The 22,991-nt window shown below is 34.6% G+C and overlaps 2 protein-coding genes across 2 annotated transcripts; both read left to right on the top strand.

The window, feature by feature from the left end:
- Positions 1-4,435: 4,435 nt before the first annotated feature.
- On the top strand, positions 4,436-5,292 carry LOC145055203 (histone H2A-like). The gene is made up of 2 exons (XM_079003507.1): positions 4,436-4,711; positions 4,942-5,292. Exons 1-2 carry the CDS (start codon positions 4,502-4,504, stop codon positions 5,185-5,187), a joined length of 456 nt encoding a protein of 151 aa, XP_078859633.1. The 5' UTR covers positions 4,436-4,501; the 3' UTR covers positions 5,188-5,292.
- Positions 5,293-20,913: 15,621 nt separating this feature from the next.
- Positions 20,914-22,433, top strand: LOC145055202 (small ribosomal subunit protein uS8-like). Its single transcript, XM_079003506.1, has 4 exons — positions 20,914-21,041; positions 21,671-21,823; positions 21,917-22,077; positions 22,170-22,433. The coding sequence occupies exons 2-4, from the start codon at positions 21,691-21,693 to the stop codon at positions 22,266-22,268; spliced, it is 393 nt and encodes a 130-aa protein (XP_078859632.1). The 5' UTR covers positions 20,914-21,041; positions 21,671-21,690; the 3' UTR covers positions 22,269-22,433.
- The last annotated feature ends 558 nt before the right edge of the window (positions 22,434-22,991 follow it).

Here is a 22,991-nt window from a genome sequence, read left to right as displayed (position 1 = left end):
AAATAAAGATGTATTGTAGTATTGTATATAAGTAACTACCAATGTACCAACCACCTTAAACCATATTGATTAATTAAGGTAAAATGTGGTGAGGTTGTAACCATACTTGATTGACTAGTAAAACACGATAATCAAAGACGTCGAAAATGGTATGACATTCGTCACCCGTAGACCTTCAGGTCCCGCTATAGCTAGCAGCAAGGTGTAGGCTGGTCAATCCTGTATAGATCCATACACAAATTCACGCTCTCCCTCTAGGAGACTCTGGTTGCAAAACGTGACACAGTAGTATATTTCCATGACATGAAGTAGTGGCTCACATTAATGTTATAGTATTCTAGTGTTTGTATAGTATGTTCTAGTGTATTGTATGTTCCCTCTGTTCTAGTGTATAGTATGTTCTCTTTGTATAGTGCAGTGTATGCTCTCTTTGTTTCTCATCATAGTATGTTCTTTCTGTTTCTCATTATAGTATGAACTAAATCTTGTATGTTTCATTGTACTATAAACAGTGAGTAGTAATTCCCTAAACAATACCTATTATAGTTTACTAGTAATGTTGTTTGAATGACTGGGTATGTTTGTACACCTTTAATACCCAAAGGTGTTGAACTGATGTAAGAACTTTTATATCTATACACATATACATAATATATAACTAAGATTCAAACGGCACTCGGACAAACAACCGGATACCCTAAGTCCATAACCAAACAAGGAACAATAAATAAAATGAGTTATCAGTCCTAAGCAATAAAGTGAGTTATCAGTCCTAAGCCCTTTCAACCTTATTTATATAACTATATCTGTATAGACATGATTTTGACAATATATAAGTTTAAAAAGAGTTTGGTAAAAATTTTAACATATAAAAGAGTTTTAAACCATTTGAATGGTTATTGATGACTTGATGTCAGCTTATAAAAATGTTTTGAAATAGTTTGTTTGATAAACAAGTTGAAGTATAAGAAAATTCACTTGTTTGATAGTTATTAATCACATGTTATTGATATAATAACTATAATGTTTCTACTTGTATTCCCCCATGAAGCATTTAAAATCATTTAAAAGATAAGTTAAGGGACCTGCAGCGAGTGATACGAATGTAAGATTGATATAGGAAATTGTGTGTCAAGTGAAGCCTCTAGCACAAATGGAACCTATTAAGCATATAAAGACACATATATGTATATAATTAGTGTGTATACAACTAATTATGAAAGGAAACCACCTTAGGGACTAGGAAACACTTAGATTGAAGTGTTACAGTCACAAATGATTGCATCAAAGGGGTTTATGGCCACACTAGGGTGTGTACGGCCAAGATGTGTACGGCCAACGTAGTGTACGACCATTGGGTGTACGGTCATGGAGTGTACGGTCGTACACTCATCGAATATCATGCAAATGAGGTGTTTTACGACCCTATCTAGCATCCATTAAGTGTCCAAGATCCTATGTTGGGACATAAATTGAGTTTGAGGCTAAATCATGCACTAAACAAGGGTTTACAACCATATGAGTGGTGTACAGTCGTACACCCTTGGTGTTCTTACATTAGATGATGATTTAAGGCTAGGAATCAAATGTTTCTCAGCCTTAACTAGAAGATGGAAGAGATACTCACACTTTTGTAGGTTCCTATGGAGTTCACGACTCAAGAACAGGTAGGTGTTCTTGGTGAAAGTGAAGAAGACTTGAAGATCTAAGCAAAAGAGATAATTTCATGGATGAAATCATGGATCTTCACTAGATAAAGCTATGTATCAACTAATCAATGGAAGGAATGCTTACATTTTTTAAGATCAAGATGAAAAGCTTGATGATAGTTAAGAGAGAATCGGATTTCTTGACCTGGAAGTGTGAAAAGTGAATGAAAAAGAAGGATTGGCTTATATATGCACATGAGTTCACGGCCACATTGGGTGTACGGTCGTACACTCCTATTGAAGGAGTGTTTGGCTAGAATGCAACTTGAAGAACTTAAGATTACTCATCCCTAAACCCAAACCTCGAATGTACTGGGCTTAGAACACTCAAACAGACTCTAGATAATGCTAAAAGATAGCGGAAATAATTCTGATTTTGATTGAATTGAATGACTGTACAAGATAGAATTTTCGGGTAGTCACATAACCTCCCCTTCGGTATCTTTCAACCGGTAACCGGGAGCTAACCTCCCTTCGATATCTTTCAACCGGTAATCGGGGACTATTTCACCCTTGCCACTACCACATAATAACATAACATAAACATACTGTTAGGCATGCATGAGTTCTGACGACCCCTTAAGTATCTTTCAACCGGTATCCGATGACTATTTCACCCCTACTACTACTAACATGTATCACAGAGCATCCTAGCATACAAACATAATAGATAATGGCATACAAGCTAATTGTCACAAAGATAATCATCTAACAAACAACTCCTACCAGTGGGTTGGCATTGTGGCCTTAGACCCACTTATACTGGAAGATAACTCACCTTGCACTGCTGAAGTCCCGCAAACGAAAACCTGGACTGCTGGATGACATGTTCCCGAACTGTCAACATCAAAACAACACCCAATTAATGATTGGGGTTCAAATGCATAACCATAAGTCTATGCTTGGGTAAAAGACTACTTTACCCCCATATTCGCTTGATTCAAGCCCAAGGACGAATCCAAATGCCCAAAAGTCAAACTATGGCTCAAAGCCCAACACATGGCCCAATTTTCCAAATTGGGCCTAAACCCTCACATGGGCCTTACCCTGAAGCCCATCCAATTATTCTAGTCCATATGATTGTTATTGGATGGCCCATTATTATCCCAATCATTAAAGCCCAATAGAAAGGCCCAACTCAAAACCCAAGTGAAATTAGGGTTTTCACATAAAATGATGATTAGGGTTAAGTGTTTCTCACTTAACCCATTAAAGACTTAATCCATGAAGTCCATCAATATATTAGGTCAATCATTTAGTGTGGCTGGGCTTAATACATAATCCCAATCCGGTCATCCAAAATGCAAGTCCCGACAGTCCAAAACCCAATTATCCAATATTAGGGTTTTCTAAACCCTAATTAGGGTTTCCAACCCAATCATAGCCCAATAGGCCCAAACCCAAGTCCTTAGATCAATTAGGGCTTCATTAGGCCCACCAGGGTCTCATAAGGTCTATTAGGGTTTCATAAGGCGGGCACCACCCACTACCACCTCGGGTAGTGGTGGTCAACGGCGGCTACCACCTCACGGTGGTGGTTACGAGTTTCTTTTATTATTCTAGCATCGGCTACAATATTACAAAGCAAAAACCCAAATAACACACACACACTAATAAAAACACACACACAAGCACCCTAGTGGTGGACGACGGTGGTACATGGCGGCAGTCACCACCTCACGGTGGTGGCGATGGCTTTCTTGGTTTTCCGGCAAAAGCAATACATACAACCTACTACATCAACACACCTAAACCTGATGGATCGCTTTGTCATTGTCTTAGTATGTTGTTTATCTGTTTGTGTCTCTCATTCCTTCTCCACATTTTTTTCTCTTATTCAGAAATCACTTTCTCAATACCCTTCCCTTTGTCACCTTTATCATCCCTAGAAGATGGTGGCTTTTGAACTTGAACTTAAGCCCCCAACACCTTCTCTAATGACAATGCCTTTGGTTATTGGTCTCAAAGTAGTTGTTATAGAAGTGGTTGCTAGAGAAATAGGAAGTGATGTCAAAAGTTGAATGGATATCACATTCCCTACCACTTTACCTTGATCAGAATTCTTCGAAGGGCCAACCCCTTTTCTCCTCATTGCACCACTTGGTTCACAGGTGGGGCATTCGTTGGCATTAGAAGTACTAACTTGAGAAGATGAGAAAGTTCTTATATTAATTATTGAATACTCCAAAATTATACTTCTTGTCAATTATAGTCCTTATTAATCAAGATTGTTCTTTTTTGCTGCAAAATTCAATTTAATCTCATAAGTATTATATGTCTTTACAAATAACCAAAATATTAATAAAAATGTATTAAAATATTACCTAAAAATATATAAATATGGCAATATCAATTATAAGTTATACAAATGAAGTGGCATATAAATTTTATTTAAGCAAATATGATGTATTTTTAACATCACTCAAAAAAATAATAAAGCCATTTATATGATGTATTTTTAACATCATCCAAAAAATAATAATAAGGCCATTTTTAAATGGCGTATTTGGAAAACACTTGGTTAGTTTCTTTAGCGGGAGAGTCATGATATTTTTAAAATTTAAAAAAAAAGGTCGAAATCACATAATCCTCAAAACGGGTTCATATCACGCGGATCGCTATCTAACAAATCAAGACCGTTGATTAATCACCCCATCCAATGGTTGTTACAAGGGTATCGATCCCGAGTCACCTCCACCAACCTCTACAAAACCAAACCATGTCAACACCTGTTCTTCATCCATAACGAAGCATCTGCTCATTTCTCCCTGTTTATTCATCGCTAAAAGAAAATGGAAGGCGCAGCAAAGTCAAAGAAGGGTGCCGGAGGAAGAAAGGCCGGTGGTCCAAGGAAGAAGGCGGTTACCCGCTCTGTCAAGGCCGGACTTCAGTTTCCCGTCGGTAGAATTGGGCGTTTTCTGAAGAAAGGACGTTATGCGCAGCGTGTTGGCAGCGGTGCTCCGGTTTACCTCGCCGCTGTTCTTGAATACCTTGCTGCTGAAGTAAGTTTTATTTTCTCATCTCATTGCATTAAGATCAATGTGGATCTGATCTTCATGTGTTCATCTATTCATTTCGTATAATTTAGGGATATCGTAAATCGATGTTTACTGGCCTGATTTTGAATTAAACAAAGAACACGGAGCCTAGATCTTATTTCTGAAGTTCTGCTTGATCTTGATTCCAATTCATGGATTATTCTTCTAATCTGGTTGATTTTTATTGATTGTAGGTGCTAGAGTTGGCTGGAAATGCTGCCAGGGACAACAAGAAGACCAGAATCATTCCAAGACATCTTCTGTTGGCCATTAGAAACGATGAAGAGCTTGGGAAATTATTGGGTGGAGTTACGATTGCTCATGGTGGTGTTCTTCCAAATATCAATCCAATTCTATTGCCAAAGAAGACTGCTGCCAAGGAGCCTTCAACTCCATCTAAAGCAGCTAAATCTCCAAAGAAAGCTAAAAAGGCCGAGTAGATTATGACATTAGAATTTGTAGTTCTGTTTGGATAAGATTATAGTAAAAGTTTGTATTCTGATGTTGATCAAGGTTTAGTGAATGAAACGACTTGTTTCTTATAATTGTTGCAACGTGGGCCTTCTTATTATATTCACTATTTTCCAAATGATGCCAATTGAGATTTAGTTGTTTAACTCACTTGTTTTTTTATTGCTGTTGTAATTATCTAATCCGCAAAGCACATTTGTTAGCATGTCAAACCGTTTCAAGCATGTTTTTGCAAAAAATTGTCGGTTTATTCCGAAACTAATAATAGGTTAAACTTGAATATAATATGCAAATTTATAGGGTTTGTATGAATTGAATTGTAAATATATATTATCTCTACTCTTTTGAGTTGTATGGAACATGGAAGGAGGTAACTTATATTTGTACTTTTTTTAAGTCTCTTTGTAACAGTTGTAACTTTTTAGTAGACAAGGAAGGTTTATTGGTAGTTGTCTTGTGAATTGGTTCGGGCCGCCCACGATCACGACCAATTAGCGAATTTCTTTCCAAACAATCACAAATAAATCTGTTGCACGCGTTTGTGTTTGTGTTTTATTTTTTTTATTTTTTTAAAATTCAGTTTTAAAATTTAAACCATACATCCTATAACTATAAATGCTAACAATTTTATACACATTTCATAATACAAAAACATACAATATCTTTCCATTTTTTTTTTATTCAAAATAATAATCTAAATCAAAATATTCCACCTACTTGAAATAGCCAATCACTCAAACACTTTAAATGATCTATATGGACATCTTAATTAGATACAATTGTTAACATCTCAATCAAAAATCCTCTATTCGCGAGCCTTTCATACCATCAAACAACTACCTCAAAAATTCAATTAACATAAATTCTAAGCTTTTCAACAATTTTCTCAACAATTTCTACCTTAACTTGCTCAACCTCAACAATCCCAACTTATAAACCTCGACAATGACAATGAGGAAAGTAGAAAAATAAGTGAAAAGTACAAAAAAAGAACTACGAGTTGGAGTGAAGACGAGGAGCAAACTTTAGCGAAAGCTTGAATTTTCATATCGTAAGACTCGAAAACCGACAACGTGCAATCGAGACAAAGTTTTTGAAATCGTGTTTTAAACCACTTTCACTCGATATTAGGAAGACAAATGAAACGGACCTACGACAAGGTCAACGAAAAATGGTGTGACCTACGAGCGACAAAGAATACAAATATTCCTAGAGTATGTTAAGAAGATGAGAAATGTATTTTTTTAATACCCAAGAGATAGCAAAAGAAGAGTACGATATAATCATAATAGTAAGTATGTATGTCTAGACATTAATGGTATTGTATACAAATACCTATATGTTACTAAACATAGCTAAATATTAAGTACTTAATTAGTTAAGTACTAGAAAAGAAAGATTAGATAACTTAATGATGGGATAAAGAGATAGATTACCCATGGGACAAGTGTTATGTAATGAGTCACATAACCAAGATAGAGATATAGAGAAAGATGGTCCCTTCAAGGAAAAAAGATAGATGTTCCTTCGGGGACAAGAGATAGATGTTCCTTCGGGGACAAGAGATAAAGGTTCCTTCGTTGAAAAGAGATAGAGGTTCCTACGAGGACAAGAGTATGATTCCTTTGAGAATAAGAGTATGACTCCTAGGGGCAAAGATTATGATTCTTTTGGGAAAGAGATTATGTCCCTAAGAGGAAAGAAATGATGATCCCTTTAGGGGATGTAGATAGATGGTTCCTGTAGGAATCTGGATTACGTATGGTTAGAGAAGATATAGAAAGGCTCTTGGGAAGAACAAGAGAAGAGAGTTCTTTGAAAAACTTAGATGTAATCTATGAGGGATTAAGAGTAAGGAATTTGTGAGGGATTCAAGATAAGGAGAAAAATTAAGGATCTTTGAGGGATCATCAGAGAGAGGAGTAAGTCTGGATGAGCGTGTCCGACAATGATAGTGCGATGTTGTTCCATGGGAATATTGTAAGAGAAATGATCATCGGGTCTAAATGAGAACTAAATGATGAGGCATCAGAGTAAAGAAGAGATAAAGTAGGGTAGAGATGAGATAAAGTCGAGATAATTAAGACAAAATAAAGAAGAGATAGAGTAGAGAAAAGATAATATAGAAAGAAAAAGAGTAGAGAAGAAATAGAGTTAGAGATAGAGTATGAGAAGATACTGAGAAGAGGCTAGGAGAAGAGTATGAGAAACAAAGTAAATAACAAAGCAATATATAAATAAGATGAAATAGAGTAAGTAAAGATGAGAAAAGATAGAAGATATAGATGTGATGAGATAAAATAAAAATGTATGCTATGAAATAATGAGATTAGATTAGAGTGCAAGAGAAAGAAGAGAAAGAAAGAAATAGTAGATAAAACATATTAGAAAGAATAACTCACCAGACACATTATGTCTAATGTTGTAGGGATTTATGATTTGCAGGTTCAAGTAGCAACAAATATAACATCTAATATATGTAGTCAATTTTTTCAATGGTTGGATTTAAATAAGAATGAGAAAAACTCAAGTTATAGAGGGTCACAACGTGAAGAGGATACCTCATGTCGTGATAATCGAATGAATTGTGTGACCATCTTTGAGGATCAGGACGTGGCACATAGGTGTTCACGTCATGAAGATCATACAAACCCTAATCCTGGGTGTTATGCCTTATTTAAAGGAAGTGTAAGGCTAGGGTTTATACACTCTTATTTAAAGGACGCGACTTATGGGTGGTCACGATGTAACCGTTGGATAAAGTTGACCATGGTTGACTTTGATAGGTTTTGAGCACTACATCATTCCTATGGTGTACATGCAAACCCTAAAGCTTTGGATCTAGTTTGTCTAATGGACATGCAATAATCATCCAAAACCATAAACCCTAGATCTACATGCTATGAACTGAATTAAGGGTTTCGAAATTACCTTTGATTGTTATGTAGTAATAACAATCTATTCCTCCTTGTAATTGGCTTCTGAAAGCTTAGTGTAACAAATGTCACACCTCTAATGGCTCACAAACACCAAGAGCAAGAGTATGAAGAAGGAGAAGAGGAGAGGCACCCAAAAATGTCTAGAAACCCTAAGGAATCAGTTAGCCACGTTTTTGGTGCCCCATGGGTCCTTAAATATGTGAGGCTATTAGGGTTATCTAACAAGGAAACCCTAATTTGACTGCTTATGCCCTAAGCAACCCATGGAATTCGTCCACTCCTCTAATATGGAGTCCATTAGCCCAATATTCAACTATCACACAATTGATAGTTCTAGTCCCCTTTATTTAATTAATATCTTTTTAGCCACAAAATTAACTCTTAATTAATTATTGACTAATATTAGTTAAACAATATGATTTCTCATTTAATATATTATTCTCATAATATATTAATAAATCCTCTCTCTCCATAATTCATCCTATCAAGTTGCTTTGGTGAAGGCAACGCAAAAGGACCATGCACCATCGGGTTAAGTGCATACTAAAATAGTTATGGACTTAGACACTAATCCAACAGACTTTTTAGGGTAAACTAGGGTTTTAAGGGTGCAGGATGATATGGTATGACCTTACTGTTGTTAGGTGTCTGTTGCTCCTGTCTACCAAGTATGTAAGAGATGTGGTATTATGGTTTTTACCAGCTGGGTCTTTATTTTCTGATTGTTCTTGTATCTGAATTGAATTGCTTATAACTTGGGATTGCTGAGAATCCCTAGGGTTGCTGATAACCCCTCAAACATGCTGTTAATCTATAGAGCTTGTCGTTATCCCATTGAGATTGCCGATAATCTCCATGGTTGTTGATAACCCATAGTTGTTTATTATGTTGTACTGTATAAATATTTTGGGAGGGACTCACTAAGCTTTATGCATACAGTTGTGGATTAAATGTGTTTCAGGTACCTCATATGATCGCGGGAAGACGAAGGCATGACTGTACCGACCGACTTATAGATCTTTTTATGATTTCCACATTTTGATAATTTAATTTGGGATAAATGTATTGATACACCTGGGATTTTATTATTTTGGTTTTATGATACTTGGAGGTTTTTGCTAAATTAAAAATGAAAAATTTGATGAAAATTGGGTTGTTACAGCTGATGGGTTTTAGCTACAAGAACATCCTATGTGCTCATACAAACCCTAATGCTTGGATCTAGGTTTCTCTATTGTACATGCAATTTATCCAAGACTATAAACCCTAGATCTAGTGTATGATAATCAATATAACATATAATTAGGGTTTAGATCATACCTTGATTGTTATGTAGCAATAACAATCCCAAATCCTTCTTGTATTGACTTTAGAAAGTTTAGAGTCACAAATGTCACTCCTTTAATGGTTCACAAACACCAAGAGCAAAAGGATGAAGAAGAGAAGAGAAGGAGGCTCTCAAAAACGTGTGGAAACCCTAGACAATTATTTTACCACGTTTTTGGGGCATAAGGGTTCTATATATAGTGAGGCTATTAGGGTTATCTAACAAGGAAACCCTAATTTGGATGCTTAAGCCCTAAGCAACCCATGGACTCCTTTCCTTAAAGGCCTTGGACGATTTCTAATGGGTTTCCCCATAGAATTCGTCCAACCTTATAATATAAGGGAATCCATAGCCCAATTGCAATTATCTTATAATTACAAATCCAGCCCCTTAAGTTTAATTAATCTCTTTTAGCCACAAACTTAATTCTTATTAATTCTTGACTAATATTAATTAAACAATATGATTTCTACTTTAATATATTATTCCCATAATATATTAATAAATCATATTTAATCATTTCTCTCCATAATTCATCCTATCAAGTTGCTTTGGTGAAGGCAACCCAAAAGGACCATGCACCATCGGGTCAAGTACATACCAAAATAGTTATGGACTTAGACACTAATCCAACAGTCTCCCACTTGGATAAGTCTAATAACTATTCTGCGTGTGACTTCAGATCCTGATCTGCAATCGTAGCTTTCCAAAGCCGCTGTCAACTCTAATCCTATCAGATATGCGTGTCCTTTAGATAAGGGATCATATATTCCTCCATTCTAGATATCGTATGAGACATGATTTCTAATCACTCTCTCTCTACTATTTCTCGACTTTCGATTTATGACGACTGACTAATTGAACAAATCAAATTAGCCCTAGCCCGACCAAGCATTTACGTTTGTCATCACTAAATCATCGATGGGCCCAAAGATATCGCTTTTATCCTACTTTGGATAAAAGGAACGGATAAACTTTGATTCAATGCTCGCTTGCACTCACTCACCGAATCACACACAACAATATGTTTTATGACTCCAAGTTACTGGTGCGTTTACATATTATCAATGTGCAACCGATTTGCAAGATACAACTCACACATCTCGGTTTTAAGAATACAAGATGTTATCGTCTCACCAATCACTCGTGATACAATTCATGGAGTGATCCAAGTGAGCGTGGGTTTAATCCAATGCTCAAATCATATTCATAAGCACTCATGAACGTTGCAGCAAAAATTTGCTTATGTCTAATACTCTTTAGACAATCCACACACCAATTCACGACAGTCTTCATTCATACCTACTTCCAACATATGAACGACTGTGGCCCGTTCGAATAATTTGACTATTCTAAACCAATTAAATTATTTAGGAAGTCAAAACATGCAAAGTGAAACACAAGAATAATACTAATCCCATATGGCCTCAAACTTTTGAGTATAAATAAAACACCTTTTATTTATCACCGTATCGATTACTCATTATTTGTTGTTTCGGTTAATCAACTTTTTACTTGAATTATTACAACACTTGTCCCGTGCTCTTAGCATGCACACAATGTTTACCTATGGTTATTACTTTGTAAAATAGATCAAATGAACACATTTCCAATCATACTCATTTCACAACTCCTAATCCTTTTCCATAAGTGAAATAATATCAAATTCTTGCCACTTATGGAATATGCTAGATTCTAACATTTTATGCAATGATCCTTTCGTAATGTCATAGCACAAAAGTCACAATGACTATTGCCAATGATATTACAAAGTCCTCTACCGGAGATTGTTACAAGACAATTCCTTAGATGTGATGTCTCTCACTCAAAGTACATTCCTTTGAACATCCTTTTGCATAAAGTTTCTAATCTAGACATAGATTTTCAATATTCAATTCCCAATATGGACATGTTTCCATATTTTCCATATGACAACTCATTCTTAATAGAATCTTATCTATTCATAATAATGTCGATATGGTCCATCCAATACTATACTTCCAACTACTCACAAGCGACCAATCCTAGACGAACTTTGGATTGTCCTTTGATAGTTGTTTAATTATCTTAGTCAAAACCGATTTTTGTCCTTTTTTCCCTCTAAATGCGCTAGACATTTGGAAAATTTTAGAATGGTCAAATATTATAGCATTTGCAATCGATCCTATACCCGAAGTGTATGCGACACGATGCGTAATGTCTTACATAAAGATTTGATACTTTATCAATCTTCTGCCGTAATATTTTATGTGCTACGTTCTAAAAATTCGAACTATGAAAAGGAATGCCGTAATCACAATCAAAATTTGAGAACACACTATGTTTCCTTGACTAAATTATTAACATTCCACAACCTAAGCCTTTAGATTTGGAATGAAGCATAATATTCTCTCCCTTAATTATAGCAAAACAACTATTCAACCTATACAACTTTGCAAAGTATGACTTTTGTTTTTCTATAATTAATATTGCTAACTTGCAATACTTTCCATAATAATCATACAATCATAACATTTATGCTCCCATTATCATGATGATTATTATAAACATAACACTTATGCTCCCACTAGCTTTGACATGTATTTAGAAACCAGCTAAACTTCCAGAAAAACAATACTTATTGAATTTCTTAAGTTCATGTTTCTAATGCCTAATGCTTTGATAATCCTTTATCTAAGCTTATACACCTTTCCCTTAGATAGCTCATATGTGTGTCTAATCAATTCAGACTAATTGCCAAATCTCATAATTCGAATCATGGAAAGGGATACCGTAACCATAATCGAATTCGAGAATTCAATTTCACAATCACTATCTTCTTAAAATCTCTCTTAGTGAAAGTATTTCCTCACAATCATTTTTATGAAGGAGGGAATCTTATGACACTTAGATTTTAATGGTGTATGTGTTCCTATCCATGTGAATTTGTTAAAACAAAGTTTACGACAAATTCAAACTCATATGGACCGAACTTTCTTAATCTTGATTTCTTGCCTTATGGTAACACAACTGCCCACCATGTCTTCCAAGTAGTTAAGCAGCTCACCCTTTCCTATCAATGTACTTTCCATTGATCAAGGTGCCTGCCTTTTATGCGTTCAAATGAGAACTCATAGAACTCACATGCATAATTAACTCAATTGGAATGACACAGAAACAAAATAGTGTCAACACGATAGGTTGTAAACCTCAACTTGTGTGCTAGTGATGATAAATAAGGTTTATTTTGATTTGTTCTTAAAACCTTTCAAGACCATTAAGACTCCCACTGACTCCTTGACATATAAGATTCTCTTGTCAATAAACATTTCTTGACAAACAAATATTCAAGAGTTAGTGTAGTTTTTATCAAAACACTTTATAAATTGGTCCTAGTTGGTCTTTATCTTATCCAAGACATCACAACTTTCCACATTTGATGAATGTTGTAAACCTTCTTGATACTTATCACTCAATTTCACAATCTTAACACTAAGACTTGTTTTGGAACGAAGTATGATTGACTTCTTGATTTAACCATTTCTTTAATTCTTGATTCCTCTTCTTAGACATGCAATTGTACTAAGACTCACTTAGAGGATCAATTGAGATATGGTTCTTAATCATTAAGACTTATCATAAAGCATAAAAGGTACTCTCCCTTCTTCTTAGAATGGAGAAACTTTTATCTTTCTTCCTACTTGATTCTTCTTATTCGTTCTGCTGTTGATTTAAACTTTTTCAATCAATTTAGAATTACACTTAATCTTATAAGTATAATCATATTTACTAAACCTTTAGTAAATCATGACAAATATCTTTGTTGGTGGACTTGATCAACACACAACTTTGTGTACTCGATCTCCTAGTCCTTCGCTTGACACTTTGTCAATGAATTTGTCTAATTTCCAAATATGAAATTTCTCATTCATCGTGCAACCAAGTTGCATGATTCCAAGTTTCTGTCCAATTGAAACTTGGGCGATGAGAAACTCTCCCTATTTGGTAAATTCTCGACATTTCCACAAACAACATAATTAAGAATCAAATTCATTATTGCTAATATTAGAAACCCTCAAACATCAATTTTCATGCATGCCATTGCAAGGATAAATAAATAATATAAAATCAAAATTTATTTTATTGCGGAAAAATTTGTCCTTTCAATGCAATTCATTAAAAACTATGTTAATACATATTTCTTAGCAATCTAATTCTAACTCTAAGTAGTAGATCAAGAATCTAATCTTCAAGTAATGTGATCGAAATCCATTTCTTCACGGTTAGATTCTGCTCACTTCTTCCCTTAAGCTTCCTCTCTTTTCTTCGATCCTACAAAACATCAATTGTAATCTTATCACATTATGTTTTAAGAATCTAGAATAGGAGCTTAAAAGAGTTAGTCAATGGATTTTACCTAAAGCAGAGCCATACGTTTTGACTCTCCCATCTCTTAGATCTCTTAGATAAATAGGACAGCTTCGTCTCCAATGCCCCTTCTCTTGGCAATAAAAGCAAATTGACTCTTTTGGAACAGAACATGGAACTACTTCAGACATTTCCTTTCTCTTATGATCAAACTTTTCGATCATAGCATGTCTTTCGTTGCCATTGTCTATATCCACAAAGGTCTTGAAGGCAGATTCACCAATCAACTTTGCTTTTCTATTGCGCCAAACCATTGCTGATTCAGCAACAATAAGCATATAGGTGAGATCTATAAGGGTCACGTCGCAGTTCATCATATAGTACTCTCTTACGAACTCACTATATGAGTTAGGAAGTGACTGAAGAACCCAATCAACAACCATCTCCTCACAGACAACAGATCCCAACATTTTTAACCTATCAATGTGTGACTTCATCTCTAGGACGTGTGCACACACTGACTTTCCTTCTTTATGTTTACTTGCCAAAAGGGCTTGAGTGAGCTTGAACTTTTCAAGCCTTCGAACTTGTGGGTTAGGGAGAATAATTGGAGGAGGTGGAGGAAGAGAAGCATAATCTCTTGTTCCTCGATCGAATCGTGGAATATCATCTTCATGCGAAATGCTTGTTCCACGGGATTTGGGAAGACCATAGTTGTCATACTTTGACATATACAAAACGGGAGAAAACAAATTCAAGTTAGTTGATTGATTGAGTCCTTAGTAAATCACCCAAATGAGATACTAAGGCTAGGACCCAACACAATACGCTACAACCTAGAAAAGGGATGCCGTAATCTAGTTGCAGAATATTTTGAAGGTAAGTGAATGACGATTCACTAATTTCCACCCTGAAAAAATGAAAAAGAAATTTAAGTTTTAAATCTATGAAAACTCCTAGATCCTTTGAGATTCATTGAACTTTTCAATGGCATGTTTAAATCTCGATATGCCCCTCTAGTTTGTGACTGGGATGCCGAGGATCATAAAGCGGGTGTGAATAACCATGCAAACTTACATGGTGCCCTTACATGTTACAGTCACCTATTCGATGTGCCGGTAAACCACACACGCTCCATCGAACTATGACAAACATTGAGTCACCCTTTTCTACCTTTGCTTAGAACCATTTAGTGTGTCGGTTAACCACACACGCTCCACTAACATCTTCGCAAGGGCACAAAGTGTAATTTCATGGAATTGCATCCAATCACTTTTGCCTAAGTAACTAAGATTGGGAATTTGTAAAACATTTAGTTACTTTTGTACTTCATTATACTTATAATGGAAGGTTTTGTCCTATCCTACCCATTCGGCTAACGACCCTCCACTAGTCAAGAGTGCGGTGGGTAAGAGTGGATACCCATTCAATCGCCATTTTATAGGCAATTTCCTTAAACACCCCTTATAGACCAGCTTCGTGAATGAGGCCTACTAACGGTAAGACTGACTTTTACTCATACATATATATAATGTTAGACTTTCAATGTTATATATAGTATAGGGTGTATTTTACACTTTTAAAATACTAGGAGGTCAAATTTAACAAATATACTTTTAATTCAATTAAATTGTAAACCTAAACTTTTATGGATTTATTAAACCTCTTTTAATTATACACCTTAATTAATTAATGAAACCATAAGGGTGTGATTTGAACTTTTCAAAACAATACTAGGGTTTTAGAATTTAACATTCCTAAATTAAACCTTTTAATCAACTTTTAAATTCCAAAACTTGAGGGCAAGTTTTGAAACATTTCAAAACATTTAGGTTTAGAATTTAAATATACATCAAAATTAAACTTTTAATCAAAATTTAAATTCCAAAACTTGAGGACAAGTTTTGAAACCTTTTCAAAACATTAAGGTTTCAACTATTTAAATTTCAAAACTAAACTTTTGAGTTTAAATTTAAACTATAAAACCTAAAGGGGAAAAATTGAAACTCTTAATAACACAAGGATCAAATAACAAATAATATAAATTAAATAATTAATTTCATCATTATCTATATTTGACCTAATTTTCAATTTCTTGCAAAATAAGTTACCAATTAATACAAATAATCCAATCTTTATCATATAAGGAAGTTATTATCTAATCAATTGGTAATTATCTTGTGTTTTGGAAAGGATATTCATTAAGAAACAATAAAATTCGTATTTTATAGGTTTAAAACGAATATGGTAATAATCCTTAAGCAAAACAACAACAAAATCTGAAGTTTCCTCTGTCTGACGCTCCGACTCGCCGAGTCACACTCTGGAACTCGCCGAGTAGGGATGACTCGCCGAGTCCAAGTAGTGACTCGCCGAGTCAGGTCAAACAGTAAGCCAAAATTCGATTTTCAGCAACATAATGCATCAATACAATAGAAACCAATCAAGGCTCTGATACCACTGATGGGTTTTAGCTACAAGAACATCCTATGTGCTCATACAAACCCTAATGCTTGGATCTAGGTTTCTCTATTGTACATGCAATTCATCCAAGACTATAAACCCTAGATCTAGTGTATGATAATCAATATAACATATAATTAGGGTTTAGATCATACCTTGATTGTTATGTAGCAATAACAATCCCAAATCCTTCTTGTATTGACTTTAGAAAGTTTAGAGTCACAAATGTCACTCCTCTAATGGTTCACAAACACCAAGAGCAAAAGGATGAAGAGGAGAAGAGAAGGAGGCTCTCAAAAACGTGTGGAAACCCTAGACAATTATTTTACCACGTTTTTGGGGCATAAGGGTTCTATATATAGTGAGGCTATTAGGGTTATCTAACAAGGAAACCCTAATTTGGATGCTTAAGCCCTAAGCAACCCATGGACTCCTTTCCTTAAAGGCCTTGGACGATTTCTAATGGGTTTCCCCATAGAATTCGTCCAACCTTATAATATAAGGGAATCCATAGCCCAATTGCAATTATCTTATAATTACAAATCCAGCCCCTTAAGTTTAATTAATCTCTTTTAGCCACAAACTTAATTCTTATTAATTCTTGACTAATATTAATTAAACAATATGATTTCTACTTTAATATATTATTCCCATAATATATTAATAAATCATATTTAATCATTTCTCTCCATAATTCATCCTATCAAGTTGCTTTGGTGAAGGCAACCCAAAAGGACCATGCACCATCGGGTCAAGTACATACCAAAATAGTTATGGACTTAGACACTAATCCAACAACAACAACAATGGTAGCGGAAGAGAAAACAAGAGCATGAGGACAAGAAATGGTGTAACGTCCCATTTTCACAACCATTTTTTTTCATTTTTATTATGGTAAAACTTCTCAATTTATAAAACCATTATTAGGAAAAATCATTTATTCCAATTTATATTTATTAAAAATCAGAGTATCATAGAAAATGTGAAATCCTCAATGTTGCTGATGAGTGTGTACAGTCCCGCCTTAAACTTCCCATAACAATATAATCATATAAGCATGCATAGCTGCTGATCTTCGGGCCTCGGCCTGACTGGACCGCCTTGCAGGCCTTCAGTCTATATGGGCCGAAAAACTAGGGTTTGTTGACCTACCACCTCAACCCTACCGTTCCTCTCGAGCCTCCATGCCTTTGGCTTACAGCTGACCCACATCGGGTATTTTGGCCTACAACACAAATTACTACCGCCTCAACCCCAACCAAACATAACATGTCGACATGTGAACAATCAATGATCAAGTAAGCACATAATACATACAACATCAATCATACAACTCATTATTGCCTACTAATCCTCTCACAACATACAATCCTGCTACCAACTAACCTCCATAGAATGCATAACCATAAATAACCAGAGATGAGATAGCCATCCGAACAAATGATCCTGCTCTAGAGCCACAACCAAACAAGGAACATGCAAGAGATCCTAGATCAAGAGTTCTCAGACTATCCTACATGGCAACAGACAGTCCCTATGGGCACTCCATATATAATAATCAGAAAGCACATATAACTATCACAACAAAGCAACATACTCAATTCCAGGAGATAGATCTAACAGATCACTACAACATACTCGATACAAGAAGATATATCTAACATATCACTGCATCATAACAACATAATTGATACCAAAACAGAGATCTAATAGATCACTACAGCTTAGCAGCATACTAAATATCAACAATCCAAGGCAGTGACGAAGCTTATATAGGGCCAGGGGGCTGTGCCCCCCCCTATTTTTTTTTATAATTAGTCCATAAGTATTAAAAAGGTTACATATTATGCCCAAAACTATAAAATTTGACTTTGCCCCATGTTCTACAATTTTTATATATTCTATTTTTGCCCCCCCCCCCCCCCCCCCAAATCAAAACTTCAAGCTTCGCTACCGATCCAAGGAATGCATTGCCGTATATACTTAGAGGTGAGACAGTCACCCAGACAAGTGATCCTATTCTAAAGCCACAATCAAACAATGAACAGGTAAGAGAGCTTATATCAAGAGTCCTCATTCTATCCTAGATGACTATATACAGTCCTGAAGGCATCCCTCTACTAACAGATAACCAAAACCAGTAGGACGAGGTTGGTGCCTTCGATCTATGGTACAATGCAACAAAACTCACCTCGATATGCGTGTAGGTAACCATCGTAGCAATGAAGAACTCTACCAGCTTCATCTTACTTCCAATCACCTACATGAAGATACTTGAGTTAATACCCGATCACTGGTTATAGTCACTTACAACAGTGACTACCTCACTTGAAATGATGATTAGGGTTCCACATAAAATGATGATTAGAGTTAAGTAAGGACACTTAACCCATTAAGAACTTAATCACCTAAGGGTAGGACTGATTAAGTTTTGACTAGTCATTCTTGGGTATAATAATAATCCAAGCAGTAGTCCAAATAAGCACCCAATCCTTGTCCAAAATAGAGCTCCCCGAATATAGGGTTTTCCACATAAAATCATAAGTAGGGTTACTACACTTAACCCCTTAAGGGCTTAATTCATTAAGTCCAATATTGCATTAAGTTAACCATATGACATTATTGAGTATAATTTAAAGTTCTATTAACAATTCACCGCGAGTCACAACAAACTACGTACAAACTAGCTCCAAAGGACCACGAAACCAAAAATGCCGACGTTTGGACTAAACCTCATTGGTGTTTATAAATCATCGTGTGTGTCTGTGGGCGGCAACAAGGTCGCCCGGGGGGGGGGGGTGTACGTATAGAATTGACCTTAAAAATTGTATTTATTTATCATCATATATTAAAAATCAAACAATTTGTAATGATTATTTCAACAAAAATAGATTATAATTTAAAAGATGTTTGAGATTTTTTTTAAAAACCACTTATTAACTTTTTGAAGTCAAATACCCCATAAATATGTATAACTTAATACAAACACTTTTTAAAAAATAACTTATTTACTTATTGATTTTTCCACCACACAAGCTAATCAAACATTTTTTGAAAAACATATTTTCTTACTATATAAATCAGTAAATCATTTTGCTTAAAAGTCATTTCAAGGTTCAAAATGAAATCTGAAACATCCTTTTAATCATAAAATAGATAAAACTTGAGGTTAAAAATTATTATGCATTGAAAAAAATTATATATATATATATATATATATATATATATATATATATATATATATATATATATATATATATAAATTTTAGTTTCCCTTAACAGTAAAGTTCCTAAGGGTTTGACATAATTGATCCTTCTATTTTGCCTATTAACCATTTTGGAATTTCCTTTTTACGTTTTTTTAACTAAATAAAGTTCAATACATATCGATGAAATTGCCCGAGTTTTTCTTGAAGTTGCAATTTCGTCCCTTTTTATGTTATTTGTATTGGGTCGGTCATTCTTTCTTGATCCTTCTGTACCGCCATTCTTTTTTGATCCATTTACTCATTCCACCGCTTTGAACCTACCCCACGTCCGTTCAAGTCCTGAGCTACCATCTACGTGGTGTTTTTCCTCTGAGCTTCTTATGCCCACACAGGAGATAAGACCGACAGTATGTTAGTTATTGAATCGTCCATCTGCTGCCACCATCAGCTTCTGCCGCCGTCTCCATCTATCTATCAACATCACCTAATTATATTGGTTACGAATCAGACCCTCAGAACTTGAAGGGGGCGGTGTTCACTGCGGTTTCACATGCCACGTAGGCCGAAACCACACTCCACTCCCTTTGGTCTCAGCCCTTTTGACTACTACGTAAGTTCGTTTGTAGTTACTTTAAGACATAAAAAATAATTTTATTTTCGTAGTATTGGAATATTGGATTAGTCAGTATGCAAAAGTTAGTTTGGGAATCCACGTTAGGAAAGTTCACTTTACAAAAATAAAAATTAGATAATAATCAATTTAGAGCACTATTTTGTGTATTAATTTTAGACCTGACAATCCAGACACGAATACATAAATTTGTGAGAGATACGACACGACACAAATACATCTTAAAAATTGAGATAAAAACTTATTTTTCATTGTGTAATCGTATCGTGTCAAATTCGTGACTGACACGTTTTCATGACACGAATACACGAATTGTCAGGTCTAATTAATTTGCCGTTAAAAATGTAAGATTTAAGGAATTGATTACTTTGATTTATTTTCTAAGAACTTGCTAATTTCAACCCCTTTAATTCTTTAGTTATTTTGACACTTTTGCTCCTTACAGTGAAATTTTTTATATATTTTTATAAAAAACACAAAAAAACGGACCGGGACGAAGCCCAAGTTTTTCTGCTAGTTATATTTTAATTTATTGTAAAAAAAATCCTTATATTCTTTTTACAATTTAATAATCGAAATCTCCTATTATAGGCCCTTAGCTGAAAATTGAGTGTAACCGTTTTCAAAAGTTATATTGCAAAAAAAAAAAAAAAAAAAAAAAAAAAAAAAAAAAAAAAAAGACTTAGTGGTAGTAGATACAAAATATAGAAACATTTTATACGGATTTCCTTTTTTAAAACCGGTAAATAGAACTAACACATTTTAAAAAAATAAAAATAAATAAATGACATTTAGGGTTTTTTTAACTTAATACGACCCACCACTCTCACGCTTTTAAGAACCCAAACCCTAAATCTTATTTCACTCTCTGTGATCCTTTGCGCGCCGCTGCTATTTCTGCTTCGAGGTAAACCCTAGCTCTTTCTTTCAGGGCGTATACGTGTTTTGGGCCATTTACTTAGTGCTCCTGCAGTGCATAAGCTTTTGTTCTTTGCAATTTGAGTTCTCATTAAGTTAATCGTTTGCTCGATCTATAAACCTCTTTGTGCTCTGTGATGTGACTTTCAGGCTTATCAAACGAAGAACATGCTATTGCTAGTTGGAATTTCTGATTTGATATTTATTGTTAGCTTTTAGTTTCGTTATTTTAGTTGAATATCTAATGCATGATCTCGCACCTTAAGAGTATTTTAGTTTCTGTATGATTGTAAGCTAGTTGTTTGTTTATGGAATACTTGTTGACGATTGATGAGTGTTTGTGAGTTTCTCTGTTCAGTCTTTCGTTTACTCAATTGTAAAAGCAAGGAATTAGTCTTTCGTTTTTCCCAAGAGACTTCAATTCACATTGTGCTTATAAATTTTGTGTCACATCCTCGATTCTTATTCTGTTGATTACATGTAAATTGTTATTACTTTGTAATTAATTAATTGTGAGCTTGCATCATATATCTGAATTAAGATTTGGCATTTCAAGTAGTTTATGATGAATCACTTGAACATCTGAAATGTTTTCTCGTTTCAAAATTGAGCTTCCAGGATCTTGAAATCTTTGAACAATGGTGAGGGTTAGTGTTCTGAATGATGCTCTTAAAAGCATGTACAATGCTGAGAAGAGAGGCAAAAGACAGGTCATGATTAGGCCTTCTTCAAAAGTTATCATCAAGTTCCTTATTGTTATGCAAAAACATGGTTTGCCTCTTTAATCCATTTCCTCTCAATTTATCTTGAAACATTCTTATCTCCCCAATCTGATTAAAGCAACCATTGCTTTGTTTTACACAGGTTACATTGGTGAGTTTGAGTATGTTGATGATCACAGATCAGGTAAGATTGTGGTTGAATTGAATGGAAGATTGAACAAATGTGGAGTTATCAGTCCTCGATTTGATGTTGGTGTCAAGGAAATTGAACCATGGACTGCTAGACTTCTCCCTTCAAGACAGGTTAGTTTAATCAAAACATGACTTTATATATAATTGTTTTTTTGTTTTAATTTACGAATTTGCCCTTGTGGTGTGTTTTTGTGAATATACAGTTTGGTTACATTGTATTGACAACATCTGCTGGAATCATGGATCATGAAGAAGCTAGGAGGAAGAATGTTGGTGGAAAAGTGCTTGGTTTCTTCTACTGAAAAACATGATATTTTGAAAAAGAAGAATTTATTTTGTGTTTTGAGATTGAATTTTGTCAAGGCAAATTATGGTTTTGGTTTTGTTTTGTGTTAGTTGTTTGTCATCTTATGACTTTAATTTGTATCACAGTTTTTAATTATGCTATAAGTTAAACATTTCTGGTATGACCTGGTTATTTTTGCACACTTTTTTTTAATCATGCTATAAAGATATATGACAGTAACAATTACTGGATGATATTATTAAATTGTAATCTTATTGTATTGAAGATAGAAGATATCTTTGTCCAAAAGAGAATTTTTTTCTAAGAGTTTTTTAGTGATTTTTATATTATTATTTTTATTTATGTTTTATTTTTGACTTGCATCAAAAAAATTTGTGTACGAAAGATACAAGGTTATGCTAAGATGATACTTTTTGTAAGAGAGAATACATTGAGATTTGAGACTATATCTTTTGTGAGAGAGAATATAATAATAATGAAAGTTAATATAAACTAGCGGAAAAATCCAGGCTTCACCTATTCGTTCTGTTAATAACCCACCCCGTATAAAATTTAAACTTATACATTTATATTTTATACTGTCTAAAGTTTAATTTTAATTCCAATAGAATGTGTAAAGGGCAAAAACTAAGTCTATTTTTAGATAAGACTCAAAGAGTCGACTTCCAGTCTTCTATTAAGAATTATGATGCCATTTGATTTATATCTCATCAAGCAA

The sequence above is a fragment of the Lactuca serriola genome, chromosome 5 (assembly GCF_051521515.1).
Source record: "Lactuca serriola cultivar US96UC23 chromosome 5, Lser_US96UC23_V15, whole genome shotgun sequence".
Classification (NCBI taxonomy): domain Eukaryota; kingdom Viridiplantae; phylum Streptophyta; class Magnoliopsida; order Asterales; family Asteraceae; genus Lactuca; species Lactuca serriola.
The sequence above is the reverse complement of the archived record's forward strand: the minus strand, read 5'-3'. Positions and strand labels throughout refer to the sequence as shown.